The 22,467-nt window shown below is 38.6% G+C and overlaps 1 protein-coding gene across 1 annotated transcript in view; it reads left to right on the top strand.

The window, feature by feature from the left end:
- Window positions 1–344: 344 nt before the first annotated feature.
- Window positions 345–22,467, top strand: part of MEGF9 (multiple EGF like domains 9) — an 81,335-nt gene continuing 59,212 nt past the window's right edge. Inside the window, exon 1 of the mRNA XM_032865729.1 lies at window positions 345–1,060. Within this exon, the coding sequence (XP_032721620.1) occupies window positions 478–1,060 (583 nt within the window). The 5' untranslated portion in view covers window positions 345–477. The remainder of the gene's footprint in view (window positions 1,061–22,467) is intronic.

The raw sequence follows: 22,467 nt of genomic DNA, 5'->3' as shown, positions 1-22,467 counted from the left end.
CCCAGTGGAGCAGACGACTTGGCCCCGGCGTTTGCCGCGCGGGGCGCGTCCTTTGTCTGCTCCGCGTCGCCCGATGCCCGCGGCCCGCGCCCCGCTCCTTGGGCAGACAAAGCCGGGGCTGCCGCGAGCCCGAAGGGCTGGAGAGGGGCTCGTACCACCCTCCTCCCGCCTTAACACCGCCCCCTCCCCTCGACGTCCTCTGATTGGCCAGCGGGGCTACAAAGAGGCCGGGAAGCGGGCGGATCACGTGGGCCAGCGTGGCCTCCCATAGGTCGACGAGACTGCCAATCGGGGAGGGCGGGCTGTCCGCGCTCCGCCGGGTCGCTCCCTCCGCGCTGGGGCCCGCCCGCGGGGCCGGCCGCCTGTCAGAGGGAGGTGGCGATGGTGCGCCCGGTGGCGGCGGCGGCTGCGGCGGCTTCCCTGGTCCGAGTGCAGGGAGGAGAAGATGACTGACCGACCGACTGAATGACTGAATGAATGAATGGCGGAGCCGAGCGCGCCATGAGGAGCCTGCTGAGCCTGGGCGTCCTCGCCCTGTTGTGCTGGGCCGCCGCCGCCGCCGCCTCAGCAACCTCGGCGGGGAATGTCACCGGTGGCGGCGGGGCCGCGGGGCAGGTGGACGCGTCTCCGGGCCCGGGGCTACGGGGCGAGCCCAGTCGCCCTTTCTCTAAGGCGACTACTCCCACGGCCCAGGCCCCGAGGACCGGAGCGCCGCGCACTACGGTCCACCAGCCTCTGGCGGCGTCCTCTTCAGCCCAGTCCCCGGAGACCACCCCTCCTCGGGCGACGGCCGGACCCGCCTCGACCACCTTCCAGGCGCCGCTCAGCCCCTCGCCGACCGCCCCTCCGGCGGTGGACCGTACTCCGACCACCCCTCGCGCGACAACCCGACCCGCGCCGACCACCCTCTCGACGAGCACTGGCCCGGCGCCGACCACCCCCGTTGCGACCACCATCCCGGCGCCCACCACTCGGCTGAGCCCGACGCCGGAGCTCCCGGGCAGCAGCAGCGTCCCGCCCACCCCACCTGCCACCGAGGCCCCCTCCGCCCCTCCCCCAGGTGAGTGCCCGCGCCCCTCGCCGGCTGCACCCCGCCGCGCGACTGCCCACCCTCACCCCAGCCCCGGGCCTCCAGGGTTGGGCTGGTGCCCGGAATTGATCATTCCTCACCCCAAAGTTTCCCCGGCTTTGGACTCCCAAGCGGGGGAGGTTCGAGGTCCAGCTCGAACGCCTCCCCCTCCCCAATCTGGAAAGTCTTTTGTCGTTCCCCCCCCCCACCCGCCCCGGGCTGGGCTTCCCCGGGAGGGGGGCGGCTGCGGTGTGGAAGGCATCGCATCTCCTTCCAAACCCGGCTTTCTGGCCTTTCTCAGAGACCCTGAATGGGCGCAAACTTTTGGGTTCGGTTCATTCACCCTGCCTCTCCGCCTGGGTTATTTCGGGAAGTTTGAAAGCCAGAACAGTACCTCCTTCAACAAATGGGTCAAAAACTGCGTAGAAGGGATTCCTTCCGAACCCTCCGTGTGCTTGATCATCCGTCCTTGTGTGTGTGTGTATAATGTGTGTACGTATGTACACACAGTGCATATATGTATAATGTGCATGTGACAGGTGGAAGAGATACTGAGGAATTTGTTTACCACAGTGGGACCGACCACTCCGGGGGCGGGGGGAGACATTGTAATCCATGTTTTCCTTGCAAATAAGTGGATTCAATAGGTCATTTGGGACAGGTGTGTATCTAGGTTGAGCATGCCTATAAATTAGGTTAAATCCCTTCCTTGCACCATTTTTTCTTCCTCAATTACAAGGTCAATAGGTTTGGACAAATACACAATTCAAGCAGGGACGCCCATTTCCCGCCCCACACCCCCCTTAAGTTAGAATGTTCAGTTTGGAGGATGCTGATAAATGCCGGTATCTGTTTTGAGTCCACATAGAAAACAGGCCCTTCTTCCTCCTGACTGAAGTCTTCAAGCAGAGTTAGAGACAACTCCTGTTCTTGTCTCCTTTTAACCTAAAGTGGGCCTGGAACTAAACAAATAAAAACTACCTTGTCAGGACGTCAGACAAGAGTTTCTGAATTCCTTTGCCTGCGTTGGGGTGGAGATCTGTCCAAACTATTTGCCAGACTGTACTTACAGTCATGGATCTCTGACCTAATTCTTAGGCTCAGTGATTTGCTGTAGAGTCAGGTATGGACTTTGGACTATAATTGAATTTGTGGAGAGTTTTCCCACATGATTATGAGTCTTAATACCGTCTTGAATCTTGGGTTGGAGCGTGGCATTGACATCAGTAGGAATGCAGATTATAAAACCGTAAAAAGCTAAGTTGGCATCTCTTCTAGCTTGAAGGAGTATATTAACTAGCTGGATTTTGACTGTAACCTTTTTTGGCTCTGGTATAGAGAGATTGACATATTACTAAGAGACAGGAAGTACAGTGGTTCAGAGTATGGACTCTGGAGTCCATATTTAGGTTTGAATCCTAGCTCTGCCCCTTATTAACCGCGTAATCTTGGTCAGGTCACTGAACCTCTCTTCAACTGTGAAATGAAGATAATAATAGTACTTACTTCATAGGATTGCTGTGAAGATTAACTAAGTTAATACATTTATGGTGCTTAGAACAGTTCCTGGTACAGAGTAAGCACCATGTGTATGTTAGTTATCCTTATGACTACAATTTTTTTTTTTTGAGAAACCTAGTAGTACTGTGATGATTTTTTGTTGTTGTAGTAAAATATAATAGAAAAAGGATGAATTAGATTTTCCACAGTTTGAAGCACACAGTAGAATTTAAGTAGTAGCAAATTACTTATTTTGAGTGGTTAGTATACGATAAATATCATATATCTGTATAATTGATGTTATTTTACCTTTATTATTTTTGTATTGCTATTTTTAAATCACAAAGTTAACCTTTACTTCCAAAAAATACAAACAACAAGAAGTCTACAAAGGAAAAAGTGAAAGTCACTCCTTTACTGCCTCCTAGTTCCAGTCAGTCCCTAGAGGTTACTACTGTTAACAGATCTCTTTTCAAACGTTTTTCTGGGCATATATGAACATACATACACAGATGGTTTTTAAAAATAGTTTTAAAAACTCAAAATAATTTTACACATACTGTTTTTACAGCTTGCTGTATTCACTTAACTATATATTGTGAATTTTTTTTCCATGTCCATACTTAAGACCTACCTTATTCTTCTTAACAGTTGCATTTTTTGGTATAAGCATAAAATAATTTTTTAAAGCAATCCTTTACTTATGGACATTTAGATTGCTTCTGGGGTTCAGTTTAAAAAGCACAGGGAAGAATGTGTTCTTGTTAAGCCCATCATGGACATATTCTCCAATACTTCAGCTGGAGTTTCAGAGAATCCAATTTCAAGTGAAGTAAAGCTGGGTTGAGTAACAAGAGCCATCCGAACTGTTCAAGGCCCTAGTAACTTTCATGGGCTGACATAGACCGATGTCTATCATGGTCTTTGGGTGGCAAAAGTTTTAGAAGGCTGTCCAACTTCAGCAACTCTTCTGTGTCTTAAATATAACACAGTTCTTACTTTTTTGGTGTGAATGTACTATAGATTGCCTATGTCCAGTTCTCAGCAGCCGAACTGAACTTTGTGGGCCTGTTGATACGTAGTTTTGGCTTTACAGTGTGATGCAATCAAGGATGACCTTTTTTATCTGAGCATGAGTTCTAGTCTACTTCAAACAGTACCCACATCTCTTTGACAGAAGGAAAGCTTCTAACTGATCTTGAGATACCTAGTTTGATTTGCAGAGTTGGATTCTCTGGCATTTGGGAAGATGATTGTACTGGGTATTTTATTTTAGTGTTCCTGTAAGGACTGAATGCCAGATAATAATAATAATACATTATGTAATTAGATGGGTCTTCTACCTGCTCTTTGATTTCATAAGAATTTCTTTAATTTCTCAGGTCTAGCTGAGAGCTCTTGCCTGCCCCTCAGCTAGGGCCCTCTTTTGTTTATAAGGACACTGATCTGCAAACTGAAACTAATTGCCCAGCAAACAGGCATTTTCCTCCCACAGGCTTCACAAAACATTTGGCTGATTGGTTGGCTGGGTAGGACATTTTAAGAAGAGTTAAGGGAGAGGCTGTGATGCCAGAGGATGGTGGTTACCAGCAGTAAGAGATTAAGGTGATGACAAGTGTCTGATTTTTTTAAACTATGGACCTTTAGGGTTAGATAGGACTTTAGAAGCCACTACCTCTTAGCGTGGCTCTACATTTTAAGAAGTACTTCCAAGAGTTAGCTGAAATCTTTCTCTCTGTTGTTAACACCAGTTGGTTCTGGTTCTGTCCTTTGGAGCCATGCAGAGCAAGTCTGCTCTCTCTGTCTGTCTCTGTGCCATGACAGTTCTTCAGGGGCTTGGGGATAGTGAGCGCGTTGTCTCAGAGTCTGGACTAAATAACTTTAGCTCCCTCAACTGTTCTTTATGTGACATGGTTTCACATTCCCTCACTGTCCTCATCTTTCTGCGTCTCTCCCAAAGCGTGGAGCACCGAGCTGAACATAATACTCCAGATATGGTCTAACTAGTTTGCAGTAGAGAGGGCAGTTACCTCGTTCCTTCTGGATGCTATACTACTGTTGATGTAGTTAGTTCCTAATCACAGTAGCGTTTTGGGGCAGCAACATTATGTTTTCTTGACTCAGTGAGTCCATTAAGATAGCTAAGCCGATTTTTTTTTTTTTAAACAAAACAAAACATGTGCTAGATGACTGTTTCTTCATTCCGGGCTGGGAAATTCTTGTTATTTTCTAGAGTATGAATTGAGACATTTGCCAGACATGTAGATGTATTATGTTAGATTCAAGCCATCCTTTTAGATCCCAAGTCTGTTAGTGTACCCCACCCAGTTTATTCACATTCACCTACAGGGTGTTCCTATAACAGAGTCTAAGGACAAGTTAGAGCAGGTTATTCTTACCTCACAGGGGAGAGCAAACTTATGGATTATAAAATAGTTTGGAAGAGAAGGAGTAATAGTTTAGTTCTCAAGGGTCTCTTCTAGCTTTAAAGTTCTGTGATGATTTGGTATGCATGATTCAGGGCACATTATTGCCCCCAAAGAGTCTTAGTCATTTATTTATGATCTAAGTTAAGAGAATAAGCTTTGTTTAAGCAAGCCTTAGAATTTAGAGCTTTTCAAGAGCTTTTCTGACTGGTATGACATGTAAATAAAATATCACAAATGGATTTTGTTTGAAAGGAACATTCTGGGAATGCAGGGTCCTCCTAATTATACGGGGTAATGTTTTCTACCTCCTAAAATTTTTTTCCTCCTAAAATTTTCTTCCTCCTAAAATCCAAAAAAATTTGCTCTAGGTATGGAGCATCATTTGCTTGTGTTTATTTAAGAAGATACCATTTATTTTAGGGACATAGAAATTGTTCAGGCTCCAGAGGTAATGTAGGTCCATTATCTTTTATCCAAAACCTATGGGGCTTGATGTGTTTCAGAATTTTAATTTTTTTCCCTTGGATTTTAGGAATTTAACAAATGTACCCCAGTGAAGTCTGGGGCAGCATCCTATGATCAAATACATGAAGATATTTGCAGCAAAATGAAGAAATTTGTAGCAAAATATTTGCAGCAAAAAAAAAAAAAAAGAAAAGAAAAGGAAAGAAAATTTGCAGCATGTATATTTACAGTGAGTGGGATAAATAAAGACTGTAAATAGCCTTGCATGTGTTTGGGTCAGGTTTTGCTGCCAAATGAGTTACAGAAAGAATTTTGGTTTTTGGATGTTCTGATACTTGGCATCAGGTCTGAGGGCTTATGGACCACTGTAACAGTAATTGCAAACACATATCATACTTACTGTGTTTCAGGCCGTGTTCTGAGCACCTTATACATACCAACTTATTTAATCTTCACAACAGTTAGGTGCAATTGAGTTAGATACTATTATTATCCTCATAGATAAAGAAACTGGGGCTCACAGAAGCCCAGCTATGGCAGAACCTAGATTCAAATGTAGTCATTCTGGTTCTAGAATCCCTATTATTGGCATTTAAGGAAATAGTTACATAGAAGAGAAGAGAAGGAAACTGGTCTGCTAAAAATTATTGGTCCTTGGATACCAATCTGAGAAAATGTCTACTGTTCTACTGGCATTTACTCTCTTCACTCCATTGTATGCTATTCATTCACCTCCTTAAATTTTCTGTTTTATGGTGTTTTACAACTGTGATTTTAAATTGTAATTCTAATTTTTCCTTTGATTTGATTTTAATATGGTCTGTGATACAGAAGTTTGTCTGTACTCTTTTTAGGGCCAGGCCCAGGGACTTCTCAAATTTACTGTATCTTATTCCTGGCTTAAGGGCCTAGCTTTCTGTAGAAATTCCTTAATCTGATTTATTTTTGGAATAGCATAATTAATCTCCATAACATTAGTTTCAAATCTTCTGAATTACAACACCAGGAAGCCTTCTGGCTAACTGAAAATGTACACATTGAAATAATCTGACCAGGTCTTTTTATTTTGATTTTTTTAAAAAGACTCATAAAATTAAAGTGTGCATTACTTTTCATCTCAGCATTTCTAAACGTGTACATATTAACTTCCAGACGTTCTGGCACCCATATAAAAAGAATGGAAGAAAAGTATCACAGTACTGTTTTTACTGATGGGTAAATTATGGGTAGAGAGATTACTGCTCTAGGGCACTTAATAGATCAGAGGAGAATAGAAATATAAGATCTTGGTTAGCTGAAAGACAGTGTTAGATGACATTTTTCATTATAAAGAGCTTTAATTCATGCTTTTTGCCTTGATCTTGATTTTTGTTTATTTACCATAGATGTGATATAAAAATCTTTATTACTAATGTTGAGATTATGTTACAGGCACCTCTTCTGTGGTCATTTAGTCTTTTTCAAGTACGTATTTTGGTTTATCTGTTTTTCATTGGAAACAACTACCCAGACTACACTAGTAACTTTGAAGGGAGATTTTTAAAAATTGTGATGAAAAATATAATGTTTGGACACATATGTGTTTTGATCACAGTAAATGTTTATTCAAAAAAATTATCTTCGTAGATGTCTCTTCTAAGTATGTATGATAAACTTGTGTCAAAATAATCCCTCTGGTTATGCTACTGTTTCACAGATAAGTAAGTACTATTGTAAACAAAACAAAACAAAACACCAAAAAACCTTTCCCCATTTTTTTCCCTCATTAAGAAAACAGAAAACAAAAACAAAAAAACCAAAATCTTTCCTCTGTTCTCCTTGCTCATTTTTTCACTTCAAATTCCTCTATATGTCCCTCTCACTCTTGTCTTTCATTCTTAGCCCTATCCATTCTTTCATGTTCTTTAAGGAATCAAATTATCCTCTCTATTTAACAATTTACCACTTTGTCCTCCTTCAGTGCCTCCTCAAAGCCCAATTCTTCCAAGAAGTCTCTCTGGAGGAACAAAAGATGTCCTTGAAGATGGCCTGGTAACAGGGTGCACAGGGTTGAACACTTTGCACTTTGAACAAAACCTGTCTTTCTCTGTGACTTTGACTTTTTTCCTATGGATTTGTTTTTAGTCTATTTAATTTAGATTATTAAGCCCATTTGAGAAGAAAGTGTCATAATTTATATAGTTTTCAGGACATGATATTAATTCTTTATATGAAAATAATGAGAGAAAAGTTTTTTCTTTTCACTCTGGGCTCATTTTTTATTGCCCAGATTTTTGTTTTTCTGTCTAACTTTCTTCTCCCAAGGAATAATACAGAAAAAATAACCAACAATTTCTGTCACAACAGAAATTATCTGCTTCAAAAAAATTAAATACTTTGAATAAGTAGCAAATGTATTTTTCTGTTTACAAATAATATAAGTTGTTTCTGTTGGGTAAGTGGATTTGGGCTTCATACCAATATAAAAGGTTTAATTTGGTTGAGAAACAAATGTTTGATCTGTTGAATGACAGAATTTCCTTTGTAGAAATCCAAAGTTGATAGTGAACAGAATGCTTTTAATAATTAACAAGTATGCAGTACTTTACAGTTTATAAGGTATTCTTAGAGTATCCAAGACATTCATATTTTGTTGAGTTCTGGGGGTGTGTGTGTGTGTGTGAATAAAGCTTAATTTCTTTCCTCTGTTATAATATTCACTATAATTGGTGAATATTGACCAAACCTTTACAGGTTTTTGTGGGTTTCACATTTGATATTTTGTATTTCAAACTGTTGTCTTTTAGGTTTATTCTGTTGAATATAAAGCTTTGATTTGCTGCCCATAATTACAGGATGGAAAAATGGCATGTGAAGATGAGGATTTCTTTCTTTCTTCTTCTTCTTTTTATTTTAGATTTATATTTATTTCAGAGAGAGAGAGAGAGAGAGAAGATGAGAGAGAGCATGAGAGGGAGGGAGGGTCAGGGGAAGAAGCGGGCTCCCTGTAGGGAGCCGGATGAGGGACATAATGCTGGGACTCCAGGATCATGACCTGAGCTGAAGGCAGTGGCTTAACCAACAGAGCCACCCAGGTGCCCCTGAGGATTTCTTTTTATTTTCTTTGCCAGACCCTCTGTGGGGTTGACTGTTAAGGAAAGAGCCCACCAGTCACTGAAAACAAGTGCGATGTAGATGACAAGATGAACTACAGTACTTGATGGGAGGGCTCATGTAAATATCCTTTTTTTTCAGATTGATATATTATTTACTTTCTTTCTAGTGTAGAAATCTGTTTGGAATTACCTTAATATACTATTTCAGGTGTATTGCCTCAAATCAGTGTGTTAGTAGCACAGAGACTTGATACTCTCACTTCTCACTTCCTGATATTTGACACTTTGGCTGGAATAGTAACTAATGTTAACTGAGCGCATATTATTATATGCCTAGCTACCTATCAGGATTGTTTCCCCGTACATCATGTCATTTAACTCTTCAACAAAGCAGTAGTTCAATATTATTATCCTTACTTTCTGGATGGTAAATGTAGAGATTCAGAGGGTTAAAGTAGCTTATTCAAACAAATGAGGCTTATAAAGTCCATGAGGCCAGGGATTTCTGTTTGTTTTGTTCACAATTATGTTCCCAGTGCCCAGCCCCAAACAGTCTCAATAAATATTTAATGATTGAATGAGTGAAGAAGAGGGAATGGTTTGTTGCTATACTATACTCAGCAGTGTCTTCTTGGGGAAAATACTGTAATCTCATGGTCTTTTTCCTCAGTTTTGAAATGAACTTTTGTTCTTTTATCCTTCACTCACAGAGTATGAAACTTACTTAGGGTAAGTGGAGTTCTTTGGGATCTAGCAAATTACGTTAATTACTCACTTTTTGTTACCTAACTTTGTTCCTTCTATTTATCTTAGTGAAGGAAGAAGAGCAGTAGGCAAATGAACATCTGAAGACTTTTGTAGAGAGAGTAGCTAAGTTGGAGAAGTTGAGCGTTTGTCTGTAAGCCATGGGACCCAACGTTCTTTCTCCGTTCTCTCACCAGTTCTGTGATCTTGGGCAAGAACTTTCTTCTGTAAAATGAGAGAGGTAGATTAGATTTGTGGTTTTTAAACTGTATTGTTTGGGCGGGCCTGCATTTCCTCAAATGTGTTTGGGAGCCAGTAGAAGGACTAAGGAGACCAAGTGGGTCTACTTCTGGGCCCTCCTCCCAACCCTCACCTCTCACTCCTACATCATTGTTCACACTTGAATCAGTTCCACTCTCATTTGGTTTACATGCTGGTTTTGTTCTTTCAGTAAAGATTTTTGAAATAGGAATTCTTCTAAACTTCTGTGATAAAGAAATTGTGGTAATCTCTGAACTATTATGCAGGCATTAAAATGCTTACATTATGTTTAGTAGCAATATACGTAGGAAAAGAGAAATACACCAAAATATGAAGTGGCTAAAGCTAAGTAATGGGATTATGGGTCATTTAAATTGTGTTTCTCTGAATTTTCCAAGGGCTTTTTTTTTCAATGAATATATCCAATTTTAATTTTATAGTCATAAAAAATAAATGAATAAAATGGGAAGAATGAATAAAAAGTTATGACAAGCTTTTATTTATGTGAGATTAAGTCAGGCGATATCACCAGGGCTAGTTTAATTTTTAATTCTTGACATTGACTCAGCAATTTTGATCTGCATCAGAGATACTTGTTCTCTTTGAGTCGTGGTTCTGAAGAAAATAGATTACCGAAGACAATACCCAAGAAAGGAAACTATTCCTGAGGACTGACAAATTTTAAACATAGGGTAGGATCAACATATCTACAATTTGATACCTCTAGGGGATATTTAACTGAGATCTTAGCAAAGGCTGAAAATGGAGCTCATTCTTTATCCACCTTATTCTGTTTGGGGGATGTAAGACATACATACACTTCAAATTAATTAGTAGTTTAGTGAAGTATATCTTGTTTAAATTGCGCAAAATTTGAATTCATAACATTGTTCACAGCTCTTACCAATAGAAGAGCTTTGATTATTTCTTCTTTTAAAGATACAGAGCCCCCAAAAGTTTGGTTTCATTCTGTCCATATGTTTTGCAATTAGATCAGATGGGATTGCTTTTATACTGGTAATATAACAGCTGTTCTCTATGATATCCTTGCCAGGGAGACAGCTAAGCTCTGAGGGAAGGGGAAATTTATTCAATTACAAAAAGGAATGTATTCTGCCTAGTCATAAGGAAAATGATAGGAGTAGGAATGTTTTCAACCTGCCTATAGAATGTTAAATAACCTTGCTTAGTAAATTGTAGACTCTTTAGATAACTCATTTTTGTAACTTTTGTTTCAGTCTTAGATGCATCCTAGAAACTGGCATATTACCAGGAATCTTGCTAGACTTTTATTATTTATTTTTAAAAATTGAGTGCTTTTACTGTTTTTTAAAGTACTTTTTACTTTTTTTTCACTTTACTTTTACTCGCAAAACCAAGAAATTACGAGTAACATGGTTGAATATAAGGAGAACATCATATTCTCTGATCCTTTTAATTTTGGAAATGATTTTTAAAAGTGTAATCCTTAAAAAATATTCGAGAGAAAGTTTAGATGTTGTTGTCTCTGAAGGAGATTGGATGAACTGAGTAGCTTTTAGGTTCTCTTCAGTCTCATCTATAATTTTTGGGATGTTATATTCCGTTTGGGAAGCATTAATGGAAATAAGGAAAAGGAAGGGATGCTTGGTATTTCAACAAACTTATCCTGTTTTATTTGTGGATTGAAGTTTGATTAGAGGAAAGCATTGGACTTTTTCTGCTGTAGTTTTCTCATTTGATTTTACAGTCATTATAATCCTACAGTATGTTTTTACTTATTCATTCTGTATGAACTGCATTAACAATATAGCCCCACCATCCATTGATGTTGTGTGGGTTAATGAATAGTTATAAAGTGCACCAAAAACGCAAAGCAATCTAGCTGTTGGGTATTATTATACTGAATTGTTGGTGTATTGCCTGCAAACCTATCCTGTTCAACTGGTTTTAGTTTCTAAGTTAGTTTGTTGCTTCAACTTGTCCACAAAGGCAGGGCTAGATGGTTTAGCTAATCAGTAGAAGAGCAGTCAGAACTAAATCCCAGTCTGCCTTTCTGTTCACTTCGTATGTTCCTTTATACATTTTTTAAAAAATGGCTCTGTTACTTAGTTTCTCTAGCTATAAAATGAAACTTATTCCTTACTTCCAGTCTTCCAAGGTTTTTGAAAAGTCTCACATGCAAATTACTGTGGGCTTTTTTCTAGTGCAGTGGCTTTATAGAATTCAACCTGTTTTCTGGTTTTCTTTCCTGATTACATGGTTCATAGCTTATAATATAATGTGGATAAGATAGGTTTTGACTAAACAGAACAAAGAAATAAACAGATGCATTTATATGTGGCTTCTTTATGTAAAATACATTTTATACTGTTTTATAATTAACATATTTGTATAATTTATAGACCGTAATGGTATTTTCCAAAGTTTGGTATACTTTCGTATTATTTTTCTTTGCATACTACCTTGAGAACATAAAACAATCTTTATCTCATATTAAACATAAAATAAGTTGTTCTTTTGTAGATCTTTAGTATCACTTTTTGCTGAGCTGTTTAGAAGGGATTCACTTAACCATTTTTATGATTATAGAAATAATATATGTTCATTTTAGAAAATATAAAGAAGTGTAAAAACAAAAACGAACCCAGATAACTAGAAAGTTAACATTTTAATGGTAACTATGGAATTTTTTTACATCTATATTTACTTTTTCTTCTTCTCTGCCATTGAGATAGTTCTATGTGGATGTATTACTCTGATACTGCTCTTAAACAGAAAATATTTATAATAAATACAATAAAATTAGTGCAAATATTTTAACTTTTTAAAATGGGACATCTTTCAAACAAAGTTGAGAGTAGCAGTATTGGTGATATTACTGTAATCTGATCAAATTGTGATCAAAGTGATCAAATTCTAAATGCCAAGTTACTGTATTAGGTGTTTCCTAATAGCTACAGAAAAAATTACTAAACCATAAAGCTTTTTATTATTGACTGAGTTTAATATTTAATTACTGCATACATTGCTACATTTCTCACAAATGGATCTCACAAATGAGATCACTTTTTTTTTTTTATGAAAACAGATGTGTGAGTTGGGTTTAGCACTCTTCTGAAGTCAAGTATATCACAGATTAAAATGGGAAAGAATTTACCACATTTAAATTATTTGTCATATCACCAAAAAGAATGTGACTCTGTTTTGAATGGAGATGTTAGTTTCCATATGATGCTCTGCTTGAGACTTGGTACTCCTTGTCAGAACCACACTAACAACTACTTCTCATGTGTCTGTTCCAGCAAAAGCATGATTTTTCTTGGGTTCAAGTGGCCTTCAAAAGCCCAAAGCAGTCTGGAACCATGCCAGGCATTTGATATTTTCAATTCTATGATGAGGGAAGTCAAAGTGCCCATCTGCCTGGCTCAGATATTGCCAAAAAAGGCCTGGGTGCTGTGTTAGAGAATATGCCAGAAAAATGGCTCTGGCCTCCAGGAAACATATCCACCTCACATAATGATCTCTGTTGTCTGAATTTTGTGAAGAAAAGGTTATAACTTTTATATCAAAATAGTAATGAACTACAGTGTTATTGAGAGAGGATTAAATTAATGCATGTAAAAAAACCTTGATTTAGTAGTGCTTAATAATCAGCACATAGTAAACACTCAAAGTAAACTATTATTATTATTAATATTGTTTTTATTACCTATTCACAGCATTTAAAAAACAGCAGAGAGAACTTTGTCAGTTCTAGATTAATACATTTACCGACTTCTCTAACATAGTCTGTAGATTGGCAAGACATTGGTAATCAGGAAGGCTGGCACATTGTCACAGATCAACCTTTTCTAACAAGTGGTTCTAAGGTATAGGTAGGACCTTTTGCTTGGTGCAAAAGGCTACCTCCTGTCCTGTCAGAGTGGCCTAGATCGAGCCAGAATTATCCTGTGCCATGTTGCCAGATACACAGTAATGGTACTGCTCAGAACTGAACTGAATGGAAGCTTTTTTCAAAAAGCAAATGCAAAGATGGGACTCTAGGGAATCCCTGAAACAGCCATTGTCCAGTTCTGACAGATGTTTAATCCTCTGGGATCTTTTGTACATATTCATCCCTAGCCACAAATGACCCAGTAAAGTGAAAATCAGACTGGGGCCTATAGAAAGACAAGACCACTCAATTTTATATTGGTTTCACACTGATATTTTTGAAAGTATGGCAAATACAACATGCATATACACGGTGCAAGTCACTTAATCTTTCTGAGCTTCTCTATCGTCGTCTGTAACATGAGTATAACAGTGCCAACCTAATAGGGTTCCTGAGTGTTGACCTAGAATTCAAACCCAGCTCTGACTTAAAAGTCTGTGCTTTTTTCTTTTGACTAGACTATGCTGCATTGCCAAAGCAGATGGGAGTAGCAGAAATGAAATAAAGCATTCAGTGGGTACAGAACACATTTTGGGTTCTGTTTTTTCACCTTCCCTAGCATCCCCCAGCAAGCACATACATTGTCTTGTCAGCACTCATTTTGAATTGCACAGTGACTCTGGTTTGATTTTTTTAGCTACTGGGAAAATCAAAATTAGATCAAAGAGTGTTTCTTGGAGGTAGATATGGGTGTGGAGTAAGGGTGGGGAGAGGAAATAATGGTGGAAATTAGATGAGAATAAACAGGTAGACAACCATAATAAATGGAAAGCAGAACTGAACACTAACTGTAAGACTGTCTAATCAGCACCAGAAGGATTAGTGCTAATACAGACAATGTAATACTTATTAGCATTTGGCAAGATATACCACATACTGCAAAATGGTAGTATTGATTGTTCTTGACTTGACAGTAAAGCCTTTCATCTTTTTAATATGGACTCTAGGTCAAGATGCTAGTGCAAAACAATGTTATAAAAATAGCAGGTGATATTTGATTACATTAAAGTCAGAGAAGAATCTCAGACTGGCAAATGTGGTTCATAGTTCTATGGGTCACCTGAGGATGCATTCTTCCTTTCCATTTTGTAAACTTCCTTCCTCACTAGAAGGTTAATTGTCTCTCAGGTCAGATAAAGGAGAAGCTATTATTTCAAATATAGACCCAGCCCCTTCTGATCCAGTTGTAAGACATATTGATGAATGATATATATGCACACTTTTGGACAGTTTGTATTTATCAGAAAGAAATTGTTTCAATTTTTATGACATCAAGACTCCGTAACAGCAATGTCTATTACTACATACTACAGTGTACAAGTACAGTGGTCAGGTTGAGCTCTACAACTAGCTGAGGAGGATATGTATACAATGCAAACCTGGTTATATCATCTCCTAGTTCATTTAATATGATATTTATACTTTGATATAATTCTCCTATTTAATTACCATGAGTGGTCCCAGTCCATAACCCAAGTTTCTTATTATGACTTGTAACTTCTCCATAATCTGTCTTTGTCCTCATTTCCTTGTGCTTTAAATCCCTGCAGAATAAAACTGCTTATATTTTCTCCCAAAAACCATGCTTATTGTCATCATCATTATTATTAATAAAGCAATCATCTGTGGAGGTCTTGTTCCTTATGTGATACTAAGAGCTTTAAATGAGTTATCAAGGCCTTGTTTAATTCTCAAAAGAACCTATTAAGAAATACACACTACTATCCCCACTTTACTAAGCAGGAATCAAGGCTTTGAAAGTTTAAATACACCGACCAATGGCTCATAGCTAGTAAAATATAGAACCTTGATTCGGATTCAAATCTGTCTGCCTCAGAGCCTTCTCTCTGAATCACTAAGCTTACTAACTGGCCTCTTGTTATTTTGCTTATACTGTTCCCTCTGCCTGGATTCTCCTTCTGTTCAGTTTTAATAAAGGCCTTAATTGTAAGCAATAAAATCCAATGCTTGCTGATTTAATCAGAAGTGGAATTTATTAAAAGGATATGGAAGATTTCACAGAATCTCCAGGGGAACCAAATTCAGGATGTGGAACTGAAGATAAAGCTCAACCATGCCCCAGGGAGGTCCACTGAATATGCCACTGACACCACCACTGAGTTAGATGCTGTTGTTTGCACCGTGGACACTAACACGAGGCGGTGGGTATGTTGTAGTAGCAAGTACTGCTGCCACTTGTCATACTGTAACCATCTCATCTGCTACCAGAGAAGGGGCCTCATGCTCATTCCTTGGAATCTTTAGTTGCTCCTTCCAAGTGGAGGGTGGATAGGATTGTTGGAGCCTCAAACACTTGCTCAAGGCCTGGATGCAGGTGGGGGTGGAGAGCAGGGAGAACAATAATTTGGCCTTATGAACCTTTGAGGTGGGAGAGCCAGGCTTCTTTCCCTAGATAGGAACAGATTCTAAAATAGTGGGAAATTATACAATGATACTAGGCGGCCAGAAACAATGACAGATGTCTACCATATCCCTTTCTTTCACCTGGGAAATGTATTTGTCCTTGAAAAACACCATCCACGTGGCCTGCTATACTATGGTACCTTTTACAGTCGAGTGTATATTATATATATCTTTGATTACTTGCTTTTTTAAACATTCTTATTTTAAGTATTACTCGTTTTTATAAATGACTCCTCTATACCTTGTCCTCAAGTAGCTTATAGGCTGTTTTACTGACGTCTGTACTCTAGCATCTGCCTAGGATGGTGTTCAGCACATAGCAAGTATTTGATAAATATCTGAAGGGTAACCCTCCTGCCCGCACCCACCAGAATGTAAGTTCCATAAGGGCAGAGATTTTTGTCTTTGTCTTTCTCTCTTTCTTTTTTTTAACCACTGTATCCCCAGAACCTAGATTAGTCCTAGCATGTAGTAGGTCCTCAGAAGATGTTTATGTAAAAAATGTATAACCCTAAATAATAAATTATTCATTTCTGGGAATGACACTGTCAGAAAGACCTTTGAATGTGATGGCCGAGTCAAAGCACTCTGGCATCATTTCCAAGTAGAGCACATACAATGTGAGGCCCAAACTGACCTCATTTGTCTCTGCTCACCTCTTCTATTTAGAAGCATGACCTGAAAAGGGCAATTTGGAATTCTTTCCCAGACCTACCACAATAGTCACCAGCCACAAAAAGGGCCTAAAGTACCATACCTGCTTGACATGAAACTTTTTTTGTCCCCTTTTGTATAACCAGCCAAATCCTGAGACTGCATGTATTCTGGGAAGAAAGGCTTTTGGACAAACAGTCTTGTATCATATTAAAAAGCATAATAACCTAGGGAAGTTAGTATTTCACTTTGAAGAAATAAGGAAATGAGGGCCTATAATCATGGAATGATTTGTACAAGGGCAGCGGAGTAGTGAAGAGGTACTACAGACCAGGGTTCTGTGGCTTTTAGAGGTTAGATTTTTGGAGGGAGCAAAAGGACAATTTAGTCAGGCTGAAAGAGAACTTGTGTTCAAACTAAATTAAGAATAATAATAATAATAATTATTATTATTATTATGAACGATACTATCATCTAGAGCCAGACTGCCTAGATTTGAATCATTTTCTCTGCCACTCACCGTGTGACCTTGGGCTGTGCCTCAATTTCCCCATCTGTAAAATGGGCCTAAGAATAGCACCTACCTCACTCCGTTCTTATAAGGTTTAAGTGCTAATGTATGTGAAATACTTAGAATGCTGGCATAAGTAGGCCTTCTACATGTTAGCCTTTCTTTTTATTATTATACTTTGAATACCTGTTTACTTTCACTACTTTCAATCTGTTTAATTCTTCACTACCTCTAATCCTTTCAATTCTGAATTAGTAGCATTACCCTGTTTTACAGAGAACCTGTGTCTGAAATGAGATTAGGTTGTTTGCCCAATAGTCACTAGCTGCAAAGTACTGGTTAGCTGGGATTTAAACCCAAATCTGTCTTATTTTTCAAGTTTTTATTGGGGCAAAATAAAAATCTCAAAGTAGATTGAGTTTCTTGTGCTCTATTATATTCTTCCAACCACTCCTTTTAGTTTTGATGCATCTTTTTCTCTTGCCGCCTTCACTCTCTTCTGATTTGTAGTCATTCTCTTTCTGTCCATACCAAAGATCTGTTTACCACCCTAATTGGTTTTCCTCTTGATGCTTTGGACTTTTAGTAGAAACTATGCTCTTTACCTAGAAAGACCAAAGCATTTCCTTGTTTAAGTTAAGTGGACATGACTGTCCACTTAAATTTCACTTTTACTCTTTTATTAGCCTAATTGATCTGTGCAGTGGACTGGTTTCCAGAAGAGAAAAGTTAGGTATCTGTTATGAGTCAGGTAAGGAATTTTGTACATTAGCTAGGATAGCATTGAAGGGCAAATGGCATACATCCAAGAGCTAAGGGCCATTTCAGCCAATGTACAAGTTCATCAGATATAGAGACAATATCAAATAATGATATTGAGTTGCTACAAAAGTTTGCCACCTAGTAAATTACTTCTCTGTGTATTGATTAGCTTGTGTGTAAAACTTCTGTTGAGAAATTCCAAATGGACTCCAGACATTTGGGGCAAAAAAAATTATGATTACTTAAAATTTACTGTTTTAGAGTTATTTGGCTTAGTATGTGATCTTTCTTGTTAACAAGAACAAGCCTTTAAATAGCTTATCGGAAGGATTTCTCTTGCTAAATTTATTTCAGTTTAAAATCTTACATAATTGATCACTTATTTAGAAATACACTTAAAATCAATGATTAAGTAGTCTTCAGGGACTAAAGCTGTAAGTGTCAGGAAGCTATTACTTCTCTTTCCTTATTGCTTAACCAATCTACAATGGTAACTCCCTCTTGTTTTCCCTTTTCTCCTTCTCCTCCCTCAGGCTTTTGCCCACCTCCTCCCTTTTTTTTTAACCAGAAAAGATTTTAGGCCCTTTTTTCACCTGTTTTTTCCTAAAAGTTTATTTATTTATTTAAGTAATCTCTACACCCAGTGTGGGACTTGAACTAATGACCCGGAGATCAAGAGTCGCATGTTCTTCCTACTGAGTCAGCCAAGCGCCTCCACGTGATTTTTTTTTTTTTTTTTTGTGGGTCTCATGATGCCCAAACTAGCCTTCAACTGTGTTTTCCTAAGACAGCTCAGCTTAAGACTTTGCATTCATTTTTACTTAAGTAATAGGGAAGAGGGTCTGCCTTTGTCAATAAATTTACATTGGGCTTTCCATGTTAATAAAATAAGATTCTTTAATTCATGTATTAGATTGTTGTTAATCATCTGCGGTGCAGCTAGTGCTGGGCTAGAAAGATGCTGTTGAGACAAATAACACGTGGTTTCTGCCCTTGAGCACCCAGCGGAGGGTAGAGAAGATCAGACTGCAGAGTGATAAGTTCCATCATACTGGTGTGCACACACTACATGAACAAAGAAGGACTCCTCGCCTGGACTTTTGATGGGGCTGGGGCCAGAGGTTGTTGTCAGAGCAGCCTTTCTGGAGGAAGTTTGGTCTGAACTGAAATAGGAATTACAAGGTGGAGGAAGGGGTGGCCCTCTGGGAAAAGGGAGCAGCATGTGAAAAAGCACAGAGGTAAGAGAGCACATGCCTGGCCTGTTTGGGGACCTACAGTCCTGAATGGCTTGATTAGGGAAGAATAGGATATGTGAGCATGGAAGAGGAACTGGTGGGATTTGAGCCTGAAGTGGTTGGCAGCCATCAAATAAAAAATTGTTTTGTATATTATACTCAGGTGGATTCTAAAAGTAACAAAGAAGTATAAGCTCCCAGGTGACATAGTAGGGTTTGTGTTTTGGATCAGCCTGGAAACTGCAGTGTACTCCTAAGAGTTAAGTGATCCCCAGCAAAGATAATTAGAGGCCACTGACTGGCTCTCTCAATCTTTTCGAGCATTAATTTTGAATTAAAGGGTTTACATGTTAAGATAATGTAATAATAGAAGGGTGACATGAATTAGTTCTTCTATCCTCTCTTATTAAGAAACATTTTGCCTGTTAGTATAACACACAGACTTAGGTGACTAAAATTAGAGACTAAAATTAAAGCCAGCATTTGGTGCTGAACCACTTAAGGGATCTGGTGTTAGGTCGAACAAACCTATGGGCCTCCTGAATGCCAGGCACTGTCCTAGAGCTCAGGGTGGAATTGTGAATGACTTAGGCATCTAGAGTATGGTGGAAGGACAGACTCATATGCAAATACTTTCGGATACTTGTGTATTAGGTTCCTTTACATACATTTTCACTTGCCATCTTATCTCATATCTTTGAAGTATGGATGAGGAAATCAAAGGTAATAGAGTTTCCCACCCCCCCAACATTACTGAGATATAATTGACCTATAACATTGTGTGAGTACACTGTACAGTGTGATGATTTGATATACATATATATTGCAAAATGTTTACCACAATAAGGTAAGTTAACACATCCTTCACCCCATGTAAGTATCATTTTGCTGGTGGTGTTATGGTGAAAATATTAAAATTCTACTAGGAGAAGTATGTAACTTAGTCAAGATCATATCATGATGCATGGTAAATAGCTACAATTCAATATTCAGTCTACCTAACTCCCCAATTTTTTCCATTCAGCCCCTGCCCACCCCATATACTGCTTCCCTGACAAGGCAATGCATATGTATTTTTGAGCCTGGTGTAGTTTTCTTCTCTTAATTCTTTCCAACACAACCTAAACCAATATTGATGAGCCTTGAAGGATTGAGTCATTGGTGGATGAAAGTGCAGACTTTGTGGGTGACTGTCAGGCTCAGTCAGAAAAGCATGTGACTCTTGATCTTGAGGTCACAAGTTCAAGCCCCAGGTTGGGTGCAGAGATTATTAAGACAAACAAACAAATAAACAAATAAAAAACTTAAAAAAAAAAAGTGCAGGCTTTAGAGTCATAATGTCTGGATTTAAATCCCAGCTCTGGGTGGGCTCCCTGCTAGGTGGGAAGCTTGCTTCTCCCTCTCCTACTCCCCCTGCTTGTGTTCCTGTTCTCCTTGTCTCTTTCTCTGTCAAATGAATAAATAAAATCTTAAAAAAAAAAAAAATCCCAGCTCTGTCACTAATCTAAGCCCACTTCATGGAGTCACTTTTATGAGATAATGTTGCTAAAGCATTTAAAACAATGAAAGCACAGGAAAGACTTCAATAAAGACTTCTGTTGTTAAAATCATCTTTGGAATAGCAACCCATCTATTTTCCAAACATTCAGTAAATTTTATTAAAACGAATTTAAATCAACCTATTCTTATTTAAATTAACCTTAAAGAAATGTTTATCTAGCATGCATATTTGAAATATGACCTCTTGTTTAGGGGATCAATGAGTGGCCTTGCTATTATAAACAAAAACCTAAGAACAATATGCCTATGAAAGAAACATAAAGACACTTAAAAACTGTTTCATTATTGAAAATTTTGAAAGAGTTAACAGAATAGTGTAATGACTATCTCATACCTATCTCATACCCACCCAGATAATCATCTAGGCCAATTGTGCCTCCTCCATACCTGCATCCACTTACTTTGCCCCTGTATTGTTTTGAAATAAAATCCAGATATAATATCATTTCATCCAGGAATATTTCAGCAAGTATTTCTAAAATACAGGGCTTCTCTTATTGTTCTTAAATAATCACAATGTTTTTATCAGATAGAGTCAGCAAAATGCTTTCTTTATGATTGAGGGGAGATCCTTTTTTCTTTTTAAGCTAAATCTAGAGACTTGATCATTTTTTTGGGAGAAGTAATGAAAATTGGTAGCATTTTTGGTGGTTGTTTTTGACATTGCTAAGTACTTCATATAGCCCAACTGAAGATGAAAACTAACAGAAGGACAACTTGAATTGTTTGGGTAGAGTTGAGTACAGATTATTATCCAGTTTTTACATATGAGTAAACTGACTCAAAGAAATGATTTGTCAATGCGGTCATATAAACTGCAATTTGAAAGTGCTGAAATCCATCATTTGAATCATGCTCATTCCATAAAAATTTATTGAGTTCAAGAAACTTGCTATTTATATTTCTTTATAAATGCCTATGACCCACATTATTTTTATAGCAAGGACATTCTTCTCTTTGATTACCTAATTTCTTCTATCTTTTGTTGTCTTAGAATTTTAAAGTACTTCCCCCCTCCCTTGCTCTACCCTAGTTTTTAGCTGGTGGAATGATGACTTCAGGGTAACAAAGGTGCAGTTTTGGTCTCCAGCAGAGGGTCAGTTGCAATGATGAAAACAACTCAGGCAAATGGTCTATTGATAGTAGAACTTTTCATTATAAAAAGTTCTTTTCAAATTCCAGGATATTGGTTGCTTAGTCACTGAAGAGTCTGTCCTACCATTCACTAACACCCTGGGTGTCTGAGCAGACCTGGTGAAGAATGTACTGCTCATTTTGAAAGAGAAAAAAGGATAGAGAAGCTGCCTCAAACATTGCATCACCTAAGTCAAACATTCTATACATGATATATAGTTGATATAAGACATTAGTCTTTTAGACTATACTGTAACACACAAATAATTTTCATTCTGAGTGGTGCCATCTTGGACTATAGCCACAAATCTTTTAATATACATTAAAATGGGCATTGATGAAAGCACATTGCTTTCCTGGTCTCTGTGGGTGAGTTAAATTGTTTTAATGTGTCAAAACTGGTGCTGTCAACAAAATATCCCAGTGTACCTACCTTCTTTATTACCCTTCTTTCATTTTTAAACCCTTCAACACTCAAAATTTCCCCTGAAGTTTTATATACTGTCCACTCAACAGCGAGCAGAAATGATAGTGCTGATAAAATCTGTCTTTGATACTGGTTCAGTTATGTATCTGGAATGTTTATTCCCCTGGGCTTTCCAACCGAGGGAGCCCGGCATGAACTCCTACTTTGGAAAATATCTGAGTGGGCAGACTCATTTGCCACATTGCCCTCATTGTCTGTCTTTGTTTATTCAGCTGAAAAGC

This window comes from Lontra canadensis, unplaced genomic scaffold (assembly GCF_010015895.1).
Source record: "Lontra canadensis isolate GAN:19392208 unplaced genomic scaffold, GSC_riverotter_1.0 scaffold30, whole genome shotgun sequence".
Classification (NCBI taxonomy): domain Eukaryota; kingdom Metazoa; phylum Chordata; class Mammalia; order Carnivora; family Mustelidae; genus Lontra; species Lontra canadensis.
The sequence above is the reverse complement of the archived record's forward strand: the minus strand, read 5'-3'. Positions and strand labels throughout refer to the sequence as shown.